A 22,917-nucleotide genomic window follows, 5' to 3' on the forward strand; every position below is an offset into this window, starting at 1 on the left:
AAGCATGTTAAATATACTGTGTTGCTGTGTAATTTAAGGCATAATTTGACATTTTGGGAAACATGCTTAGAGTTCACCTTTATGATTCAGCATGTCAGAAAAATGTTTGTCCTGAGGAGGAAAACATCTTTAAACATCTTTAAAACATCTTTACAGTACCTTCCCTTCCATTAAATATATGATATAGTGACTTTTACTGTTGTTTTTCGTGAAATGTTCCTATCATTCATTACCACAGCTTCCTCACAATATTAATTAAAGATTGTGACTATGCGTTAAATGGTCGATTGCAAACCCACGATAAAAACAGCTCCTTCTGAATGTTTCAAACCACACAAAGCGTCATGCAGTGAGCTGTGATTCTTTGTTTCTCCTGTAGGTGGCAGGAACCGCTGTGGCGCCAACAACGGAGGCTGCAGCCACCTGTGTCTCCCCAGCAACAAGACCTACACCTGCGCCTGTCCCACCGGCTTCAAGAAGGTGGACCACTACAACTGTGCTGACGGTGAGTCCCTCAACACGTGCAACTTTGATATGAGTGGATGTTACTCACCCATTTGTTGATGAGTTTAGATACAGTTAAATATTTTTATGTAGCTTTTCAGTTTTTGCTACAGGACACCCACAACTATGTTCGTTATTTTTAATAAGCTGAAATAAATTATCAGCAGAACATTGTTTAAACCTTTGACTGTCATCTTTGGTCTTAGTCCAGAGGATTTAAGCAGTTAGTGCAAGATTTAACTTACTTGACGGTCAGTGCTTAAAGACTAACAGGAAAAGATGATCCTGTTACATGCTTTTAATCCACCTGATCAGCCCGGCAGTCAATGCGTGGGTTTTGAGTTTGAAGAAAACCACTTTTCAGAGCCAAAAAACACTGAGCATACAGAGTATTGCCACTCATCCTTAAAGTGAAATTTCAGCGACTAGAAACAAGTTAAATTGTTACATGCTACACTTTAGTGCAGCAAAAGAAGTGCTGAGACAAAATGGAGACTTAATTTTTGATGAATCCTTCACTAAAGCTGCATCTCCTGCATCTCTTGAAACAGAATTACATGAAACTTGAACACCCTGTAGTTATAAAAACACCTCCATTTTATTATTACATTGCAGATTATTATGTATGAAGGAGGGTTATGATTCATGGTATTAATTAGTCCGTTTGGTTAGATTTGCCCTTCAAAGGATGCAAGTTGTGTTTGTCTTAGTGCTGTTTTGCTGTGTTCACTGTTGACCCCACTGTTAAACCTAGAAGACTGACAGAAGACCTTTGGTCTTTAATCAGGTCTTGACAAGTTCCTGCTTTTTGCCCGAAGGACGGACATCCGACGAATCAGCTTTGATACAGAGGACATGTCCGATGATGTCATCCCTCTGGCTGATGTGCGCAATGCCGTGGCGCTGGACTGGGACTCCAAAGACGGCTACATCTACTGGACGGACGTCACCACCGACTCCATCAACAGAGCGCTGTGGAACGGCAGCAGGCAGGAGGTCAGTGATGTCTTCAGTCCGACTGAAGCGAACGCTCAAATCCCACCTCTTCTCATCAGTCCTCATCTGAGCAGAGAGGAGCGGCAGCAGAGCACAGCGGGATTAAAGTTTATGCAATACTGCCATCTACTGGGGTGGACATGAAAATGCAGCAGAAGTATAAGATAATGTGGGTGTGGGAGAGTTTAGCAGCTCCCTGTTAGATTCAGTTCGCTTTGTTTTCCACAGCACAGTCTCGAAAAACAGACACACAGCACAAACACAACATTCAGACCTTTTACTCAAAAAATGCCGTATGTATAAATACAAAACTGAAAAATAAAATAAAAAAAAACATCTGAAAAACAAGAGAAAACAGCAATAATTTACACAAGAAGTAGTAATGGTTTATGTTTACGCTCTTGAGTCATTAATGTCAATGTCAGATCATTTTGTTTTTGTTGTCTGTTTGTACTACATAAAAAAAACACATTTGTAAGTATGGCTCGAAGCATGTCTCAGAGTACGGTTGTTGATGTAACCTAAGACTGCATGGAAACTCAGATCAGAGAATTCATAAATGTTCTTGTCCCTGTTTTTCCAGGTGGTTGTGGACACCAGTCTGGAGAGCCCAGCTGGTTTGGCGATTGACTGGGTAACCAGCAAGCTTTACTGGACCGATGCCGGTAAACAGCCTCATGTCAGATGTTGTCCCATAGCATTATGTTTATGATGATGCACTATGTACATGACAACGTGTGTTCTTGGATTTCAAGACGTCATGTCTTTGGTTTCTCAGGTACGGATCGTATCGAAGTTTCTAACGCCGATGGCAGCATGCGGACTGTCTTGATATGGGAGAACCTGGACCGGCCCAGGGATATTGTTGTCGATCCTATTGGAGGGTGAGATAAGTCGAAAGGTTTAAAAAGTAACATATGAACCTGAGCTTTGCCTGGCACTCCCGTTTTTTCTCATTCATTTTATTTTTCCTTCTCAGTTTCATGTACTGGACCGACTGGGGGGCCAACCCAAAAATCGAACGTGCAGGAATGGACGCCTCCAGTCGTATTGTCATCATCTCATCCAATCTGACGTGGCCAAATGGGCTCGCCATTGACTACGAGACCAAACGCCTTTACTGGGCTGACGCTGGCATGAAGACTATTGAATATGGCAATTTTGATGGTTCAGACCGACAGGTGAGGAGCCTTTTTAATGATAATTTGCCTGTTTGTTTTCACAGTGATTTCTTTGAGAGATTTTTTAACTTAAATTTGAATAATATGATGCATTTTGCCTTTTGGTTGGGGTTTGCTGTGTTGCTTGTCTGTTAATTAGGAATTAACACTGTGAACAGATATTTGGGAATGCAGACAGATCTCAACAGACCTCTTCAACTGTTTTTGCAAACAGGTTTTGATTGGCAGCCAGCTCCCTCACCCATTTGGCCTGACTGTACATGAGGACAAGCTGTACTGGACAGACTGGCAGTCCAAAAGCATCCAGAGCGCTGACAAGCTCACCGGCTTGAGTCGACACACCCTGGCTGAAAATCTGGAGAACCTCATGGACATTCACATGTTCCACCGACTGCGTGCGACGGGTCAGTGTGCGACCAAAAACTAACACAGCTGAAGCATAAATGCACAGTGCAGTCAAGAAGTTTTTGGTCTGTGCTGCAACACATTGGGTATGCGTATTGAAATGATACAAAATGATACAATGATGATGAGGACATTTCAATACGTTTACATCCACATCAGAACAGTGCAGGATCTCCAGTCATTTTTTTTTTAGCTCATTGCTGTTACTTGCCTGGGTTTTGCGGTTGAAGCTATTGAGCAGTCTGTCCTGTTAGCATTAGCTTAAAGCAGTTAAGGTGCAAGCTAGTAAGGGGACAGTCAGTCAAATGTAAAAACCAGCCAAGATTTATTTTCCATAGAAGATTGTAATCATACAAACATGTCACATTAAATATCACTAGCATAGTGTTTAGTTTAGTTTAGCTTACAGGAAATAATTGCAATTATAATCACACTTTTTCATGTGCAACCCTAGTCCAACATATATTTTTAGGATGTCCTGCTGCATTTTGGAACTTTTTATATAGGATTGTGGGCCTCACACTTCAGTTAAAGCTCTTATTCAAACCCAGTGTGCTGTAGTAGAGAGATATGAAATGTCCTTATTGTCCTTATACTTATGGACCATGTTTAACCTGTCCCACTGGACTTGGACTCTTGTGACAAAGAAAAAAAAATTCTCCTCCTGTCACTGCTTTCTCGCCGCCTTCTGTCGGAGCTCAGATCTTGTGTCTCTGCTGATACTGGGAGGATTACAGGTAAACTGAACCCAGATCACTAGCTGAGAGGGCAGAGGGCCTCAGGGACTCATACCAAACTGAAACCTCTCTGATCTCATTGATGTGCGGGGCTCTCCCGTGTTCCCTGAGGTCTTTCACTGTCTGTATCTGCAAGTTGTGTGTTTCTGATTTATTTGCCCCAGTTTATTCCACTCTCTTTCCATTCCCTGCCTCCAAGCTGACCCAGAAAATATGACGGTGTGTGAGCTGAGCCTGTTTGTGTGTCTGTCTGTAGTGCATAACCCGTGTTTGGTGAATAATGGAGGTTGCAGCCACCTCTGCCTCCTGGCTCCTGCCCCCAAAGCCTCCAGCTGTGCCTGTCCAACTGGGATCAACCTGCAGATGGATGGGAAGACCTGCACACCCGGTACAAAACAACTTCTGTTTAAATTTCACAAACATTTTGCCAGGAAATTGAAATGGAAGGGTATGACACAGCAGTTTCACATAATCACATTATCTTCTCCTTATAACTTAAGATTGTTCTTGTTGGTCAAATTTTGCCTTTGTCTTTGATTTCAAACATAGTCCAGTTAATTGCTGTCTGTACACCCATGTGTGCAATGTAAACAGTAGCTGCTTATAGCCAGTCCATGACTTTGTGGTGACGATCAACCAAAAGACAGAAGATGTGCAGGATAAGAAAATAAAGCTCTGGTGAACCTCACATCTACTTTAGCTCACTGACCTCCAAGCCAACATTATTTTTAATGTCTGCGTTACTAGAGGTCTAATGGGAAATGCAGCGCCAAAATTGTTTTTCATCTAAAAAGAAATCCTTAAAAAAGCAAAACTGATCAAAAAGAGCATAGCGCTCCAAGGGTTAATGTCAGAAACTTTTGCTGCCAGGAAGATAAAAGCATGGCCCCTTTATATTCTGACCAGATGGTGCTGCAATGTGTGTGTGTGTGTGTGTGCAGGGATGAGCAGCTTCCTGATCTTTGCACGGAGGACGGACATCAGGATGGTTTCTTTGGACATCCCCTACTTCGCTGACGTGGTTCTGGCCGTGAATAGCTCCATGAAAAACACCATCGCCATAGGGGTTGACCCCAAAGAAGGTTTGTGTGTCTTCTCAAAGATTTAATATGCCTGTTTTAAAATGACAATCGATGAAGAAGTCCTTACGTGTGGATGTGGCGCCCACTGCAGGTAAAGTCTATTGGTCTGACAGCACACTGAAGAAAATCAGCAGAGCCAACATCAATGGAAAAGCACATGAAGACATCATATCTACAGGTGAGCTTGGCTTACATGTACAAGGCTGTTAAACTCCACCCAGTCACAGTGCCATGACTCCGTCTCGGTGTCTCTTTGTCCCTCTCTGTAGGCTTGGTGACAACTGACGGCCTGGCAGTGGATGCTGTTGGCAGGAAGATCTACTGGACGGACACGGGAACCAATCGCATTGAGGTAGCAAACCTGGATGGTTCCATGAGGAAAGTTCTTGTCTGGCAGAACTTGGACAGCCCCCGAGCCATCGCCCTCTACCATGAGATGGGGTGAGGCTGCATCATGACTTTTTACTTTACTAATTTCAGCCTTCACAGAGACAGATTTTATAGTCACTAAAGAGACTCGTTATCCTCTGTGCTTCCACGTATTGGAAAACACTCTTATTGGTTAGATGGCCCTTTAATTGTTGCTGACCATGAAAGCGAACTCATAATCATTACCACTAATGATTGTACAGGATATGAACTTTTGCTATCTATATATCTGCTGTTCACTTGACTCAGCATGTCCTTATTTTCTTGTCCTTATCTTACTTTTGGTCTCCTTACACTGTCTGACTTTTGACCTCTTTGTCCTTGTCTCTCTCTCTCGTCTCCAGTTATTTATACTGGACAGACTGGGGAGAGCACGCTAAGCTGGAGCGCTCAGCGATGGATGGATCAGACCGCGTGGTCCTCATCAGTAACAACCTGGGCTGGCCCAACGGCCTGGCCATAGACATGGCCGGCTCTCAGTTACTGTGGGCCGACGCTCACACTGAGGTCAGTAGTGACGCCTCATGACCCTAACATGAATTTTCTCCTGACGAATCATGAATTGTAACAGGACAAAAGCTATAGTCTCTGTTCGTAGGGACTTGTAAGGTCGATGGACCAGTTTTATATGCTTCTATGCTCATCACTAGTCACTCTGAATCAGAGGAATTTCTGAAATCCCCCCTCACACACACACACACACACACACATACACACACTCGTTGTTGGTGTGAGAATAGTCAGATTTCTGTCACTAAACTGATGATCTGAAACTCACCTCCACTTCGCACAGTGACTGACTCAGTTGTGCTGAGGTGAGAAAAGAACCAGAGTTTGACTTTCTCTCTCTTTCATTCTTGACGCAGCTGTTTCTGTCAGTTTTTATGTGAATTGGGTGCAACAGTGTGAATGGCTTCCAGAGGAGAAACTCATATAGTATATAACTAATATAACCTTAATATGACCCGGCCATTGCAGAAAGTCTGTAGAAATTAGTAGATATTTAAAGGTTCAAAGGATAAATTATCTAAAATATAAATGCCTGAAGGCAGCAGACATCAGATATGGAGTCATGGTGGTAATTCTTCTCGCCTCTTTGGTCCTCTCCAGCGTATTGAGGCATCAGACTTGAATGGGCAGAATCGCCACACCCTCGTGACTCCAGTCCAGCATCCATATGGTTTAACCCTGCTGGGGTCCCACATCTACTGGACCGACTGGCAGAGCCGCAGCATCCAGCGAGCTGACAAAAACACCGGGACCAACATCATCACAGTGCGAGCCAACCTGCCAGGCCTGATGGACATCCAGGCTGTGGACAGGGAGAAGCCACTGGGTGAGTCTGAGGACAGGAAGTCTGAGCAGTCAGGTCATAAGAGCACAATGATAAGTTTACCCAGCTGAGCATTAATGACCAAAATAAAAAGCCTAGTGGTAAGTGTTGCTGATTAAACAGAACTGTTTCATTTCATTGATAAAAAGCAAAATAAGTGCAGCTTAGAGAAAATTTAGTCACTATTTCAGATGAATTTCAGATTTGGCTGTTGTTTTTATTGGCTGAATTTACCTTCTGTTGATTGTATTATGTGTAGTACGCCTGGTGATTGAGAAGTGATTGTATTTTTCCAAAAAACAGAGACCTTTGTCGAAATAAAAATCTGCTGACAGTTCACACAGTTGTCGGTCTTGTTGTTGCAGTTGAAGTGCCCCTTGATCTCTTTGCATCAATCCTTCTGTCTCTGTCCTCCTCAGGTTTTAATAAATGTGGCAGGAGGAACGGGGGCTGCACCCACCTGTGCCTGCCTCGCCCCAACGGTACGTCCTGCGCCTGTCCCACCGGCATCCTGCTCAAGGGAGACGGCAGGTCATGTGACGACTCACCGGAGACGTACCTGGTCTTCTCCAACCGCGTCAGCGTGCGCAGAATCTCCCTGGACACCAACGACCACACCGACGTACATGTACCGGTGCCCGAGCTGCACAACGTCATCTCGCTGGACTACGACAGCGTGGACGGAAAACTTTACTACACCGACGTCACCTTGGATGTTATAAGGTGCAAAGCAAATTCTACATGCAAAACTGCTCTTGTTGTTTTTGTTTTAGCTTTCATTACATTAGTCATATTTATCTGTTTTAGTCAAGGTGAGTCATCATCTGTCACCTAGAGATAACTTAAAAATGCAGTAGATCAGCAGCACTGTGTCATATATGTGCCTTGGCCTTTTTAGGCGGGCAAACCTGGACGGCAGTGGCATGGAGACAGTGATCAGTCAAGGCCTGAAGACCACAGATGGACTGGCTATAGACTGGGTGGCCAGGAACATGTACTGGACCGACACTGGGCGCAACACCATTGAGGTGGCCCGCCTGGATGGAACAAGCCGCAAAGTCCTGGTCAACAACAGTTTGGATGAACCTCGAGCCATCGCAGTGTTCCCGAGCAAAGGGTAAGAAGCATTTTAAATCTATTTATTTAATCTATTTTGTAGCCTTTAAAAGATGTCTTAAAGCTAGATAATGAACCAAGCTGAAATTAGCAGAAGGAAAAGTGGACTTTTAATAGAAACGTTGTGAAGTGTCACAAGGTTGTAAGTTAGTTTGCACAGTAGAAAGTTTCCTCACCAGTTCAGCCTTGTCTCTGCAGGTTCCTGTTCTGGACTGACTGGGGTCACATTGCAAAGATTGAGCGATCTCACCTGGACGGCTCGGACCGAAAGGTTCTGATTAACACCGACCTGGGCTGGCCCAACGGTCTCACTCTAGACTACGACACACGAAGGTCAGAGAGAAAAGTGTGTCTGTGGAAGGATCTACCTGTGGGGCTTTTGCGTCCACACAGGGACCTCGTAAACATGTTAAGATTAGATATTAAGAAAGTTTCGTGATCTAATAAAACTTTCTAACTTTCTAGCAACTGAACATACTGTGAATAATGCACTTCCTTAAAGGTGGGATGAGCCTCTCTGGAGAAAGATTGCTGCTGTTTCAGCTCAACAGCCAAACCGTTAACATGCAGAGCGGACATCATAACAACAGCGTATGTGCTCATGAATCTGTGATGTGTTCTGCAGGATCTTCTGGGTGGACGCCCACTTGGACAGGATCGAGAGCTCTGACCTGAACGGGAAACTGCGTCAGATCCTCGTCAGCCCGGTGTCCCACCCGTTCGCCCTCACACAGGTACCTCTCACCCCTCCTTACCCTCAGCTTTCATTGACTGGGCTGACCCTTCCTCCTGGCTGCCTGCTCCACTCACCTGCTCTCTTTCACTCATCGGTTCACTGTGTGACCCTCACTTGTTGCGTCTCTGTCCTCCAACTCATACTGAACCCACTCGACTTAACCATTTCTTCTACTTCCCTTCCACTCTGACCCTCATTTTTCTTCCTCCTCTCTCCCTTCCCTCTCTTCCTCCCATACCCCTGCTCCTTGTCTGTGTTTTTCCTCTCCTTTCTTCTTCTCCCTGGTTTCCCCAGTTGAAGCCGGTGTCCTCCCCTCTAACTCCTTTCTCCCGACTCTCGCAGCAAGACCGCTGGATCTACTGGACGGACTGGCAGACTAAGTCCATCCAGCGGGTGGACAAACATACGGGCCGTAACAAGGAAACCGTGCTGCCCAACGTGGAGGGCCTCATGGACATTATAGTGGTATCACCTCACAGACAGACAGGTGAGTAGGCTTTTAATCCGTCACCTTCAGCTAACACGGGAAACCTCACTATTTGTGTGAAGGTGCTGATGCACAAAGTGTTCGGCTGACCGTGTGAGCTTGAAAAGTAGCAGGCAATGAACGCAGGTGCAAAGAAGAAGAGAAACTAAACTGCACACCGCAGAGACTCAGAGAGCTGAAGACATACAGCTGTGATCCGAGTTCCCTCTCACAACACAGGCCTATTTGAAGGGGAGAAGGGTGTCGTCTCAGGATGGCTGTGGTTGGAAAGATTTCATGGCAACCCACTTGGTGGTAGACAGGGCGCTCATTGGTCCCACTGTAGAGGAAGTCCTTTCCAGGCACAGTTTGGCGTGGTCAAAGTGGTAATAGACGCTCATTTCAAATCAAATCAAACGTGGTTGGACAGTGCCAATGCAAACGCCACCAAATTTTCTATGAGGTTACATCTTATTAGGGAGTTTTCATAACAGCACCGCACTCTGCAGTCTGAACATCAAACTGAATCCATAACAAAATCAAATAAAAAGTTAGCCTGAGCAAATTTTTTTCTGTTCCTTTGTCTCCCTGTGAAAATAAACCAGCGCTTTTATTTAGAAGTCACATGGATTTACAAGAAGCTTATTAAATGGACAGGAGCTTATTCATTTAAGGTTTTTGCTGCAGGCATTGCTTAAAGAAAAGCTGACTCCAGTTGCTTGAACCTGATGGATTTATTTGAGCATCTTTTATGTAAATTGATACGAAAACAAAAGTATTTACTTGAGGTACCCTCTGCTGCTTAGGTTGAGATGCATTTTAATTTGTAGCAAACTTCACAGTTCTCTTTAATAGGTCTGACATATTAATTTTTTTAATTTAATTTTTTATTAAAGTTTTTGCACTTAATGCAAGTAGAATTCAAATGCCATCAGTTGCACCCCATGAAATGCAGCAAACTAAAGGAAGATACATTTTCAAATAAACTGCTCAGACTGTTTAGGACCAGCTCTAAACATTCTCTCTCTCTTCTCACTTAGGCACCAACCTCTGTGGAGTAAATAACGGTGGCTGCACTCACCTCTGCTTTGCCAAGACCAACAGTTTTGTGTGCGCCTGCGCTGATGAACCGGATGGGCGACCCTGCTCCACCAGTGAGTGACCGTGCAGTGTTTACCTGACTGTTACTGACTGAATGTGCCGACTCTTTCATGTTTGCCTAAAACAAAGAGACCTTGCCAACATGTTCACTTATTTTAACACAGAACTCAAGGAAGGAAAGACATGAGAGTAAAATCACCACATAGCATGGGAATGTATCTAAATCGTTCCACAGAAAAACTACCAAAAAACAAAACCACTTGTATGGTCCATCACCTTCAGGCTCTGATCTGCATGTGTTCTTCAGTTTCAGGTTATGTCCCCACTGCTCCTGCCAGAGCAACCAGCAGCACTCCTGTCCCCAACAAGATTCCCAAAGTACCAACAGACACTCCACACAGAGGACCCTCGCTGCTCAAGTATGTAATTGATAGCTCAACTTTTCTCAGCGCTTTAACATTATCCCACTTTGAAACACTCGCATCATTGCTTTAAAATATCAGGGGTTACTCTTGCTTTTCAATGTCAAATAGCAGCGTGTTGTTTGCACAACATCTTTTCGACTTTGTTCATCTCACCTCTACTTTACACGAAATAGTAATAATTGGAAAGTGAACATGCTCATCTTCGCTCAGAAAAATTCTGAATCCTCTCAGTCCTTAAAAGCCTGAGAGTTTGGATGATTTTCTTGTTCCATAAAGGAGTGTTGTGTAATTGTTCATCTTCAGCCAGAAACACAACAAACTTTTCCACAAGGCATAATACAAAAACAGAAAGTCTTCCCAAAGTCCTGAACAGAAAGCTATATAATGTTTGACTTAATAAGGTAATTACCGCTAATATTAAATAAAATACCCTTCTCTGACTTTCTGTCTTGTTTTTACAGCTGCACTGACAAGAATCTTAACGAAGAAGACTGCTTGAACAACGTGGTGACAGCTCCTCATGGTAAGTATATGAAAAATTTGGGACACCACTTAGAGTTTGAAGAGAACTGTCTTACATTTACCTCCCTAACCAGAGTTAAAAAATGTATGTCAAGCACACAGATGGGTCCAGGATGTGTTTAGCCTAGCTTAGCTCAAAGACTGGAAGCAGAGGGAAACTGCTAGCCTAGCTGAAGTTTAAAAGCTTGCTAGCTATCTTGATAACAGCTTTGGAGATGTTTCCCTTGCTTCCTGTTTTAGCTCTGTTAATGTCACAGTTGGAGTTTGGGAGTCACAGGAAATACCAGGTTCTCCCTGAGAAGCACGATCAGACAGGTTGTAAATGCAAGAACCTTTCCCGAAATCACCCTCTGTCCCCGCCATATAAGCTAGGCTAAATGCTGTCAGAACAAAACGTTGTTTTCCAAATTATCTGTGCTCTGTGAACACACCAGTGATTAACATCTGTGCCATATGTTTGAAGGAGAAGGACTTCATATCAGCTATGTGATCGGTGGAGTTCTGACCATCCTGGCAATTCTGATCCTCATAGCGGCTTTGATTATTTACAGGTCAGTCCCCTGTTTCTTCGTTTTCTGAGTCCTCGGGTACATACACAGCACAAACTGTAAGCCACAAGTTGTTGTCTTCTTGTCTTTGATTGACAGACATAAAAAGTCAAAGTTTGCTGACCCGGGAGTGAGCAACCTGACCTACAGTAACCCCTCGTACCGGACATCCACTCAAGAGGTCAAGATCGAGGCTTCGCAAAAGCCTCCAATATACAACCAGCTTCGATATAAGAAAGAGGTAACAGAGTGTGGTAGCTGAAATCAAAACAGCGGATGTTTTGTTGTTTAACAAGTGAATGGATTAGAAGTGAATCCATGATATTTTCACAGAATGATCACAGACTGTGAAGGAGTTTGGTGGGTAACCACGGAGACAAATGACTTTACTGTTTGTCTCTCGTCAGATTGATTGTGTTGGAATATTTTAACATGTGGCACTAGCAGGTTACAGACATCAGCACTCATCTTTTCTTCCTCCCCTCTCTCTCCCTCTCTTCACTGCAGCTCTCTCATCCCTACAACTCCCTCTCTCCCTTTATCTTTTGACCCACTTGTCCCATGGAGAGGTAGTTACACAGCATGAAGGAGTTGTGTCCATTCCAGTTCTGTTTTCTCTGACTTGTCCTCTGCTGTTTTGCTGTTGTTTTCCTTCATCTCTTCTGTCTTTCACTGCATGCGACCTGCTTTTGAAATGTAATAATTTCTCTCTTTGGTGCAGTTTCAGAGCTCTGTGATCAGTAGCGTCAGTCTTTACACTATTTATCAGGGCGTTTTTTTGGAGGGGGGAAGCTGACATTTCAATATGCCAGGAATCCAAATGTATGGATAGATTTTGTTAAATGTGCCACACGTATCATCATGCACATGATTCTTATGCCTTTAAGTAAATATTAACACATAAACACAAACAAAAAAGATAAACAAGTCGTCAAAAGAGAGAAAATAACTATACAAATTAAGGATGACTAATTTTTGCTTTGTTTGTTATCATGAGCTGTGCATATGAAGCTAATCCCATCGTCAATACTCTTTTTATTGCAACCCACTGCAGCAGCTGTCAAGACACTCATTTAAAATACTGGAAACTTTATGGCTGGACTTTTTTGTTTGTTTTTTTGTCATACTCGTTTTGGCCACAAGAGGCTGAAGTGCACCACAGGGTACATACAGTGTATTGTGTGTGCAAGCTGTGTATCATCACTGTCGTGTCTTGTGTTTAAAGTAGAGTTACGGTATTTAGAACGTGGTTTGGCTGTGCTCTTCAGCCTCTTGTGGCCCAAATGAGTATGACAATAAAAAAAACTTTTTTCACATATTTAAAAGGATGACAAAATGAAAACGACCAGAATGTTTGTTTTCCCTCGCTTGCCTCTCAGGGCTTCAGTAGTTCTGCCATGCCTAATGTTTTTGTGCCGTATGTTTTTGGTTATGGTAATCCTATACCTGTAACACATTAATCTGAAAATGGAAAAAACTAATTGACTTTTCTTTTTTTTAATTGATAATAAATGAGCCAACGTGCTGTGCATGGGTTGTGTTTAAAGGTGACGTCTTGTTCTGGAATGTTGTGCAGTTGTCCTCTGATTAACCTTTACAGGGAAATCCATCTTTGACAGGCTTAACTTTTAACATTTTGCTGGTGTTTGTGTTTTCAAATACAAAAAGAAGAAGTACGGTATTTATTCTCTAAAAACGGGGGGAAATGTTTGGAGTTTAGCAACGAAGAAAGAGAGAAAAGTGGAAAAGTGCATGTAACAAAGAAATAAGGGAGAGCCAGGTAGTCCGTCACCAGCAGGTAGTTCATTGCAAGTGAGGACACTGAAAGTGAAACGAATCTCATCACAAACTGACTTCTAGAACGTATTTAGTTGAACAAACTGAGGATGAGCTTGGATTTTCCCATAGGTACTCAGGACTAACAAATCCTGTCTCGTTGTCCAGGGGGCAGTGGACGGAGGCTACACCAAGGAGAAGATCCGCATTGTGGAGGGCGTGTGTCTCCTGTCCAATGAGGAGCTTTACTGGGATGACCTGAAACAGATCAAACCATCTCGAGGCGGCCTGCACACCTGCATGCGCACGGACACCGTGTCCCTGCAGGCCAGCAGTGCTTCGCTAGATGATGGCGAGACGGAGCAGCTCCTCCAGGAGGAGGCGTCCGAGTGCTCCTCCATAACCACCCTGACCCCTTCAGCCATCACCCCGCAGCGTCACGCCCAGCACAGCCTCCCCGACACCGGCTGGGCCTCCACGCGCAAGCCTTCCACCGAGAGCGAAGTGTGAGGGAAGCCCCCTGCCCTCCATGCTTTATCTCAGCCTCCGTTACCTGATACACACATACACACTCATGTATTTATAGCTGGTACAAACACATAAAAGAACTAGGTACAAACACAGTAACAGTTGCATATGTAGAGTATGGGTACATACGAACCTGGTTAGACACATCTAAGCAGCCCCAAACACAACTCTGAAACTGGGGCTCCGTCCTGCTTGTTCACACACACACACACACACACACACACATATACAGTACAGTCCTCCAACAGGACCCTCAGTGCTACTGCCTTTAGGCAAAATGATAAACTAACGAGCATGCTGGAATCAGAAAGCAAAGGACTCCAGGGAGGAAGTGAACAGAGAGACGCAAGCATTTCTGGAGCCTTTTTACAACGATGGGGACTCTCAATGCGACAAACGCTTCTCTGTGTACAACTTCACCTTTATTTTTTGTGAACTTTTATCTTTTTTTTTTTTTTTTTTTGGACAAAGCTGAAATGACATACTCTCTGGACGATGTAACCACAATGCTCTCTCTAATGCCACTCATGTCTTTATGAACTCTATTTATGAACGATTTTGTACTTGCGGAGTGGGTTTGCTGACTTTCAGATAATGGCGAGAGTGTTGTGTTAGAACTTTGAACAGCAGGACCCGCGTCTTCAAGAACTGAATTTATGACAGTGCCAAAGGGTGGGACTTCACAGAGTCTCCATGCTTTTTTTGCATATATACTTCCATAGAAATGTATCTAATTATGGGATGTTTGTTTCGTTTCGACTTTACTGACTTGCCCTCACCGGTGGGAGATCTCATTCTGAGTCAGTGATCACACCACCTGCTTCTGATTCCTTATTTTACAGCTTCTAACAGGTTAAGCTTGGACTTAGCTGGTATTGTCAGTTGGTTGCGGAAGTCCATTCATCCTCTACAAAAGTTACCTGAAAGAGGACTTTTTAAGTTGTATGTCAAGCATTGCTAAACCTCTGGCATGGCAGAGGAGGAAGCCACGTAACAAGTAACAGCCTAAGTGCCAAACATTTCATTTTTTTGTCCTCCTTCAGCTGTATATTTATTTTTCTCAGAGGTATTAAAATGTTTGTGACGTTCGTTTTACGTGGGTTTGGTCACCCAAATCACAGAAAAAACACATTTTCTCAGACCTGTACGACGAGGGCTATTGAGCCATGCAGATAGCTGTGGTTTTATTCCCCCAGCTGTTCAGATATATGCCTCGGTTATCTCTCCTGCCCAAAAACACTGGGGCAATTATTGAGTGTTTCTTTCATTGGTCCTTGGGTTTACTATCCAGGTAAATGATTATCTACAATAGCACTTAATATTAAAATGTTAAGCTCTTTTGATTTTAACAAATTCAACCAAAATTAGAATAAAACAAATAGAGCCCTAGAGTTTGGCATCACCAAAGTTTCCTTTCCATTCTATTCACCCACATTCTATACTAAAGTCATGTCTCCATTTTCTATCAGTAATCTCAGCTGTCTGAAAATGTGTGTGCCATTCGCCCTCCCGCTCCATTCTCATATGTCGCCACTAGGACCCTCAGCGGTCTTACGCTTGCGTGAAATTGTTTTGTTTTGTTTTTTTTTTCTTGTTTTGAATTGGTTTAAAAGATTGTTACAAACCTAAATATTAGATGCACAACAATATTACATCCTAAAAAAATCCAAATGTTTTAACAAACTTAGGTAAACTGTTTTAACAAACTGCCAAACTTAACAGTGCTGAGAAAGACCATGTTGTGTGGTTAGCTCTGTGTCGCTACAAATGTTAATATGATTTTGAATTTGATTTTTTTACTTCGGGAATATATATGCAGAAGTTCTGCTTTCACACTGGTTGTCCATTGTATGAGGGTAGTGTCACATTTCAGAGGCGACTATATCGAGGACTGAAAGTATCTGCGTGGCCAAACACCACTAGAGGTAAATGAGTTCGTTTGTTCTTTTTGTAATTTGAGTTTTGATCCATAAACTCCGAATCTGTAATGCAAAGGTGTACTCGCAGTATCTGCCACAGTATAGTAGAAACAAATGGGTACCTTAGGAACACTGTGCATGTCTGATCCCATCAGACAGTGAGGGTTATAGTGTAGAAATATATCACTGACAACTTACTGAAAAATGAATTTAATACAAGTAAAGATATTATGCATTGCTTTAACTTTAGACTACCGTTCTGTCTGTCGTTGAAATATGGTACAAGGAAATATTATATTGCTATGTTGATAAATATATCAGTTAGACTTCACAGAACCATGTATTTTGAAGTATCTGCTACAAGCTCAGCAACTTGCTGATTTGCTGCTAAACGAAGCACTGAGGCCATTGAAAGAGGGTCTTGGCAGCTACATAACTCTGACGGTTGGTTGACTTTAGGCCTGCAGAGCATCACAGCGACCCAGTAACCAATCATCCTGGCTCACAGTCCCTCCAACTCTGCTGCAGGAATGCTACAACTGTACAGATTTTATCATGAGAATATAAGCAACCATTTCTGTTGAAGATATTGCGTTGTTTAAGTTGTATAGTCTTTGTACAAAGGGATTTCATGTTTTTAGACTTGTATTAATTTTACTCACTGGAGAAGAGCATTTTTTGTTTTGTTTTGTTTTTGCTGGATTATTTTAACCACTGTGTTTCCAAGCCTTGTAAATGATAGGGAAGATGCCAGTTATTTAATAGTGCTCTTTCATCTTATGAAATATTGGTCGCATATAGCTGTTGTAAAGTTAACAAAAAAGGTATTTATGATTTTTGTTTGGTTGTCACTTGATGTGTAAATATGAAAAGACTGTATATGTATTTCCATGGCAGTACTAACAAGCTGTGTTGTGTGATATAGTGAATTATCCCTTTGCTATCTTTTAATATAAAACTGCATTTGCATTTCAATGAAACTTTTGACTCGCTCATCTGTGCACTTGATTGCTCTCGCAGAAATGCTTTCCTCATCAGTAAATACTGCAACATCGTGAATCTTCACATGGTGGACTGTTGGCCTGCCTCACGCAACCCATCAGCACGTTAGTATGACACCTTGTGCTATCACTATCCAATACAATATAATAACGATAAATTGCTTTAATGACATTGGTATGTGGCCCATTTTACACTAGTATCATGACGTGACAACATTTATGGAGAAATTCCTTGAAATGGCTTGGGGTTAAACATTAGTCTCTAGGTGAACTGGCCTACTGAGTGTTTTTCACACGTCTTTTACACTTGTTCACAAGAGAAAAGGCTGTACTGATATTTCCTATATGCCTTGGATGAAATAAAACACTGTGACAATGAGCACGAAAATATAAAATTTTACCCTGTAGATTAAGACTAAAGAAGATTAAGATTAAAGTGAGATGTGAGGCAAAAGAAGGTTACAAACATAAAATTTAAAATTAAAATTTAGAATTTCGTACCTTTGGGGAGGTAATGACAAATATACAACTTCTCATTGGTGGTTCAACCGGAAATTAAGAAATCATCAGTCCAATAAACGTCCGCTGTTTTTCCGGCGTCTGGACCAATCAGCAATGAGCATTCCAGACCGCAGTTGTTTAAAACCGGGAGACTGGTAGTCGACGCGTTGCGGCGACTTCAAAAGCCATGGAAAATGCTTTTAAGGAATAACCGACATAGTGCGTCGTTTTGTTAGTTTGAATCAGGTGATTTTCTGTTGGCTTTTTCACGGCTAACAGTGTCGTACGTTTGAAAACGGAAGCGAGTGTTTTATGCTAGCACAGCTAACAAGCTAACACGCTGACTCGACTAGCTAATATTAGCCTTTGCGGCTAACCAGTGATTGTTTTCAGTGCTGTAGAAAAGATAGCACTAGTAGTCAATCGTTTAGCTTCTTTCAATGTTACATGGGTTGTTTTATCGTTATTGAGTTGGGAGTTTTTCACGAAAGTAACGTAACCGTGATTGAGCACATGGCTATAGCTAGTCTGCGTTTATTTGCATGGTACATATTTGTACGCAGGCTACAAGGCTAACTGTTGTCATCTTCGCTCATTGCAGTGACTTCAGGCTGGATGAAACTACCTGTCGATCTGTCAGAAGTGTGCGCGTAAGGTAAACACAACTTTAGCAGTCACATCAGGGTCTCTGACTACGACACGCGTGTGTTACTTGACGTATTAACGTCGGATGGGTGGTGGGTGAGAGTGATGAGTTGCACGGATCAGTTGGGGTGTCCGTTGCAGTGGCATGGGCAACCCCAATCCGACTCCACCTGAGGACACAAAGTGTGCACAGGGGCCATCTGACTCAACCCTTAACCCATTTAGAAGTGTGTTTTGTACAGACATACTGCATGAGATGAATTGAAAATCATCTCGCACACATCCTCAGATTGTATTGTTTCTACTGCAGTTTAGAAGCTTGTCTGAAATTTTCATTTTCCCTGTGTTTTAAATCCTAGGATCTGAAGTGGAAGGATGGTTTCTCAAGGACCTCCAACCCTCTAGCAGGACTCAACTCAATGTACAGCTCCTTCATTCCCCAAGGTAAGTTTCTCACTTGTCTTGTTGGTTTTTCTTTTTCTTTTTCTTTTTTTTTAGTTAGTCAGTCATGTTTGCCGTGGTACATAAGTCACATATAGCTATGCTTTTTGATGCCTCCATTTAAATGACATCCATTCATTGTATTGAAAGAACCAAAGCAATAATGAATTTCCCTTCAGGGATAAATAAATAAAGGAATTCTGATCTACAATCAACCCAAGGCTGAGCAGATTTTAACATTACAAACATTGGTATGTAGTTACTTTTTCAAATCAAGAAAAATCCTATCTACATATACACTTTTATCGATGTTAAAAGTTCTAACAACTTTAGTGAACAGCATAGTATGTCAGATAACTAGCCCTTGGTGCAGATAGTTAACCCACAAGAGTGACCGAGTGAAGTCAATTTGCTTTTGTTTTTTTTGCTAAAGAACAAAATTAAATAATCCCCTGGGGCGTATCGTCTTCCTCATGTTTGACTCCTTTTCAGCGGTGTTTGTGTGTCTCTTGGCAAATACAACCAAAACTACAAATTTGCAGCGATAATTTGCAGAAAACGGTGATAACTGTATAGTGTGCCATAAAAAACATCTTACTTTATCGTCCCCTGTTCTAATTTGTATGATTGTCAGGTCTTTTCAGAATAGACAAACTGAAAAGCCTCAACTGTCCAAAGAAAGTGTCGCTATAGCACTGCAAGCTTTTGGAGAGCCGCTGGGGCGTGACAGTGATGAGTTGCACTATTAGTCGGGTTGCTGATTGCAGTTGCACAGTGGACCCGTCCTGACATCCTGTGGTGACACCCAACGTGCACAAGGGCCATCTGAGTCACCCCCTCGACGTGACTTGCTGCTTAAATGTTCTCTCAGCATCTCCTGACCCACAATTCTGTGTTCATGTTCTGCTCTGTTTTGGTTAGATGGGATGTTCAAGCCATTGTGAACATGACAACTTGAATATATCCATCCAGGAAGCCTTTTCTCTTCATGCTGGATGGAGAAATTCCAGTCTGAGATTTGGTGAGGACCAACTTCAATCAACTTTTGTTTTTACAGAAAACAAATCTCTTTCCCTTCCCATTTTGTCCAATAAAGTCATAGCTCAATTCTTGAAACTCTTAAAGTGAGCTTTGTTGTTTATGTATGTTAGTTGTGTGGTACAGACAGTAGAGGTAGAGCGCAGAGGACAGTGCAGTGAGACAAGAATGTGGCTCCACTCCTTAAGCAGGAGAAAATGGCCTGAGCCTCACCTTCCAGGTCTCGTACAGCCTCTCCACTAACTGGTCCTGAACATACCACAGAATTTAGGAGAATTTGGGTCCTCATAGTATGAGCATTGAAGTCCTGTGATGCAAAATATGAAGATGAAACGTATAGAAAAGTGGTTACGTTCATCAAGTTTTAGATGGTGTAACAGTCCATGTACAGGTGGACAACAGTACTTATCAGTACCTGTAATCGTTGCATTCATGGTCTGTTATCTGGCCGAGGTAAGTGTACCTAAGTAAGTTTATTCAAAACGGTCACGTTTCATTGTGCTTGATGGCAGAGATGCTTGGTCTCCTATTAGTGATAATGTGCAGTGCATGTGTTTTTTATTGAGACAGCACAGACTATGCTGTCTCTCTGGCACGTTAGTTTCTCACTGCATTAATGCATTTCTATTTAACATGTTCCATGAGTAAGCAGTTTCTCTGGTCACTAATGACCCAGTTAAAACTTAGGCCAGCTGTGATCAGTGGCCTACTTGATAGTTGGACTTGCAATGAACAAACTGCCCACTAAAGCGGTTTCCCCATTTTTGTCCTGATTACTTCCTTAAGTAACTTATCAGCTCTGGTTTTAAATGTCCCCTGTCCTCTTTCTGTCTTCTCTGTCTTTTTTTTGGGGGGGAGGGGGTGTGGGTGTGCAGGCAGCCTAATGGCCAGAAAACTACTTCTTTTATGAAGATTCTTCTTCTTAATGTGTGCTTTTACTACAGATTTGGGTCCTCACACTGTTGCCGAGTAGAAGGCCTGGCTGTTTGTACTGATTACTCTGAATTGGAAACCGAATATGGACTTTGAAGTTTGGGAGGGGGGGTTTACATATGTGAGATAATTCAAATGCTTGTAGGTGTTCTTCGGTGTGGGTTTATTTTCTTCCAATCAATTTGATGCATTTTTATTTAGGGTGGAAAGAAAAGCGTCTTTTTAGCACAGAACAAAGTTGGAACAGATGGAAGGACAAACTGAATATTACTGAGTTGTAATTGTTTTGTTTTGCCTGAAAGTGTTGGCAATATTGAGACATTTTACCATTTTTATTGTCTGTATTTCTCTGAAGAGAGACTCTTCCTCCTTTTCTGTCCCTCACTGTGCAGATGGACCAACAACATGTCAGCAGTGCTGCAGTGGCACATCATCCACAGCATGAGCACTGATGGCAGTTGTGTTCCTTAGGAAGACATCCCGAAGCTCTACAGCAGTTTGTGGGATTATTACTGGTGAGCAGCACAGGGGGTGTCCAGTTTTGCATTTATCTTCAAATAAAGTCTGGCTTCACTGTCATCACCACAACACCGTGTAGACACACTGTCGTAAATATGCACAAACTCTATCATGTTTCTGACGGTACCTTTCGCCGCTTCCAGCTGTTCAGTAATCTTCAGAACGGTCACATACCTCATCACAATGACTTTTACTGAGGTTGTTTTGCAGAGGTGACTCAAATGAGTTGACTGAGTCTGGATTCCTCTGAGGGATTACAGTTTTTGTGATTGCTTTGCATCATCAGAGGCCATAGCACATCTTAAATATGTGCATGTTCTCTGTGGTTTTGTCTGCCAGCAGTCTGTCTCGGGCTTGATGATGTGTATGTCAGGGCTTGGCAACATGACATAAAATTCATATCATGGTAGTCACACACCCAAATAATAAAGGCAACAGCATGGAGGTAGTCAATGTTAAAACGCCTCTGAGAAAAGGTCCTGCTGGTCGCCAGTTTGAAGATATGGTTGTCCTTAGTATTTACTGTTGGTTGGGATTGGCACCAATATTCACCTTTTAATGAACTCTTTTTGTCATTACACTCAATAAAAATTTCAAATTAAGTTTTAAGCCATTTTGTTCTCTTGTGATTAATGAATGCAGCACGATCATTCAAAAGCAGGTTGTTCACCATCAGTAAAAAAACAATTATTTAACTCTGAATTTTTCTGCAAAGTAAGAAGTTGTCATTTGTCTATATAGCTGAAATTGTACCTGATTTAGGTCAGATTTAGTTGCAGTAATGCTATGTCAAAGAAGCATATCTTAATATTTTGGCATTCTGGTGCTCTTAGCTCTTTGTAAATGGGTTTTTCATTTGCAAATATGGAGACTTTAAAGGAGAGCTTTAGACCGTACTCTTAGTTGATGTACATAGTGTATTTCCTTGTGACAAGTAAAGAAAATGACAAACCACCATTTTAAGATCTGCACGTAATCTCAGAGCTGTGACAAGCATGCTTAGCTTTGAAGGTGCTGAAGTAACATCCTCTGGGATGTGGTTCCAGGTCTCTGCAGCACAATAATTTTGGGAACAGTTGGGCCACTTCAAAATGTTTCACAGAAGCATAGAAATACATTTAAAGCTCTTGAATTTCCCTCTGGATCAGTAAACTATATATCTAAAAATAAGCCATTAAGAACATTTTAAAATCACTCCCCAGTCCTTCATTGTGAATGCTCCCTCCAGTTGAGGAGAGTGCTGAATTTTAGCCACTAGGTGGCAGTTGAACATCAGGGCTTCCTCCAGCCTGGACAGATGTACAATATGTGGCCTGCTGCTCTCTGCCACATATATTACAAATTACACTGTTGCACAAAAACACGAGTGCCTCAAGGCTCTGCTCAAACACTGATAGTCCCTGCAGATAGGAATCAGGGTGGGTAAAGCTGTGGCTGGGATGATGACTTGAGTCTTGCAGGCAAATGAACACACAAATCTTTGTTTCAGAATTACTGTATTTGTTAAACTAAGGGTGAGAGAAGGAGCATGCAAACAGATGCATAGCAACAGCAATAATACCAGAAGTATTGGAACTGTAGATGATGATCAAGTACACAGAAGGTACTATGGTGGTTATGATAATAATAATGGTAGTAGCTGTACAGAGTAGTAACAGAATTATGACTGAACAGTAATCACAGTAGGTTTCACGCAGGACCGCAGCAAGAGGTCCAACCATGATCCATGAGAACCTGCGAGACGAGAAGGCACAAGGACTCCAGGGAAGAAGTTGGGTTAGTGATATGCATTAATGGGACATACGACAGACACGTGTGAAGAGGAAGAAAGAGCTCAGTGCGTCATGGGAGGACCCTCGCCAGTCTAAGCCTATAGCAGCATATAGCCAGCCCTAACTATAAGCTTTATCAAAAAGGAAAGTTTTATGTTTTTGTAGAGAGGGTGTCCACCTCCTGGACCGAAACCGGAAGATGGTTCCACAGTAGAGGAGCTTGATAATTAAAGGCTGTGGTTCCTGATCTACTTATGAAGGCT

The 22,917-nt window shown here is 42.4% G+C and overlaps 1 protein-coding gene, 1 long non-coding RNA gene and 2 other non-coding genes across 6 annotated transcripts in view; all 4 read left to right on the forward strand.

The window, feature by feature from the left end:
- Positions 1–16,784, forward strand: part of lrp4 (low density lipoprotein receptor-related protein 4) — a 97,378-nt gene extending 80,594 nt beyond the window's left edge. The window contains exons 16-39 of one of the 3 annotated variants that reach the window (XM_046394945.1): positions 380–505; positions 1,292–1,500; positions 2,084–2,165; positions 2,279–2,384; positions 2,480–2,681; positions 2,896–3,085; positions 4,080–4,211; positions 4,765–4,905; positions 4,997–5,083; positions 5,175–5,346; positions 5,679–5,841; positions 6,445–6,670; positions 7,087–7,390; positions 7,566–7,784; positions 7,982–8,116; positions 8,409–8,517; positions 8,814–9,006; positions 10,026–10,139; positions 10,394–10,505; positions 10,973–11,034; positions 11,497–11,584; positions 11,681–11,822; positions 12,089–12,150; positions 13,526–13,634. In XM_046394945.1, the coding sequence (XP_046250901.1) occupies positions 380–505; positions 1,292–1,500; positions 2,084–2,165; positions 2,279–2,384; positions 2,480–2,681; positions 2,896–3,085; positions 4,080–4,211; positions 4,765–4,905; positions 4,997–5,083; positions 5,175–5,346; positions 5,679–5,841; positions 6,445–6,670; positions 7,087–7,390; positions 7,566–7,784; positions 7,982–8,116; positions 8,409–8,517; positions 8,814–9,006; positions 10,026–10,139; positions 10,394–10,505; positions 10,973–11,034; positions 11,497–11,584; positions 11,681–11,822; positions 12,089–12,130 (3,356 nt within the window). In that variant the 3' untranslated portion in view covers positions 12,131–12,150; positions 13,526–13,634. Of the gene's footprint in view, positions 1–379; positions 506–1,291; positions 1,501–2,083; positions 2,166–2,278; positions 2,385–2,479; positions 2,682–2,895; positions 3,086–4,079; positions 4,212–4,764; positions 4,906–4,996; positions 5,084–5,174; positions 5,347–5,678; positions 5,842–6,444; positions 6,671–7,086; positions 7,391–7,565; positions 7,785–7,981; positions 8,117–8,408; positions 8,518–8,813; positions 9,007–10,025; positions 10,140–10,393; positions 10,506–10,972; positions 11,035–11,496; positions 11,585–11,680; positions 11,823–12,088; positions 12,151–13,525 lie in introns of all 3 variants that reach the window. The other 2 variants (XM_046394936.1, XM_046394938.1) reach the window with 2 other exon arrangements.
- Positions 16,785–17,404: 620 nt separating this feature from the next.
- LOC124062292 lies at positions 17,405–19,508 on the forward strand. Its single transcript, XR_006843893.1, has 4 exons — positions 17,405–17,552; positions 17,908–17,961; positions 18,311–18,395; positions 19,314–19,508. It is a non-coding gene; the product is annotated as an uncharacterized LOC124062292 (long non-coding RNA).
- Positions 18,047–18,161, forward strand: LOC124064564. Its single transcript, XR_006844289.1, has one exon. It is a non-coding gene; the product is annotated as a small nucleolar RNA SNORD67 (small nucleolar RNA).
- On the forward strand, positions 19,115–19,227 carry LOC124064569. Its single transcript, XR_006844290.1, has one exon. It is a non-coding gene; the product is annotated as a small nucleolar RNA SNORD67 (small nucleolar RNA).
- Positions 19,509–22,917: the final 3,409 nt, after the last annotated feature.

Source organism: Scatophagus argus, chromosome 1 (genome assembly GCF_020382885.2).
Source record: "Scatophagus argus isolate fScaArg1 chromosome 1, fScaArg1.pri, whole genome shotgun sequence".
NCBI classification, from domain to species: Eukaryota; Metazoa; Chordata; class Actinopteri; family Scatophagidae; genus Scatophagus; species Scatophagus argus.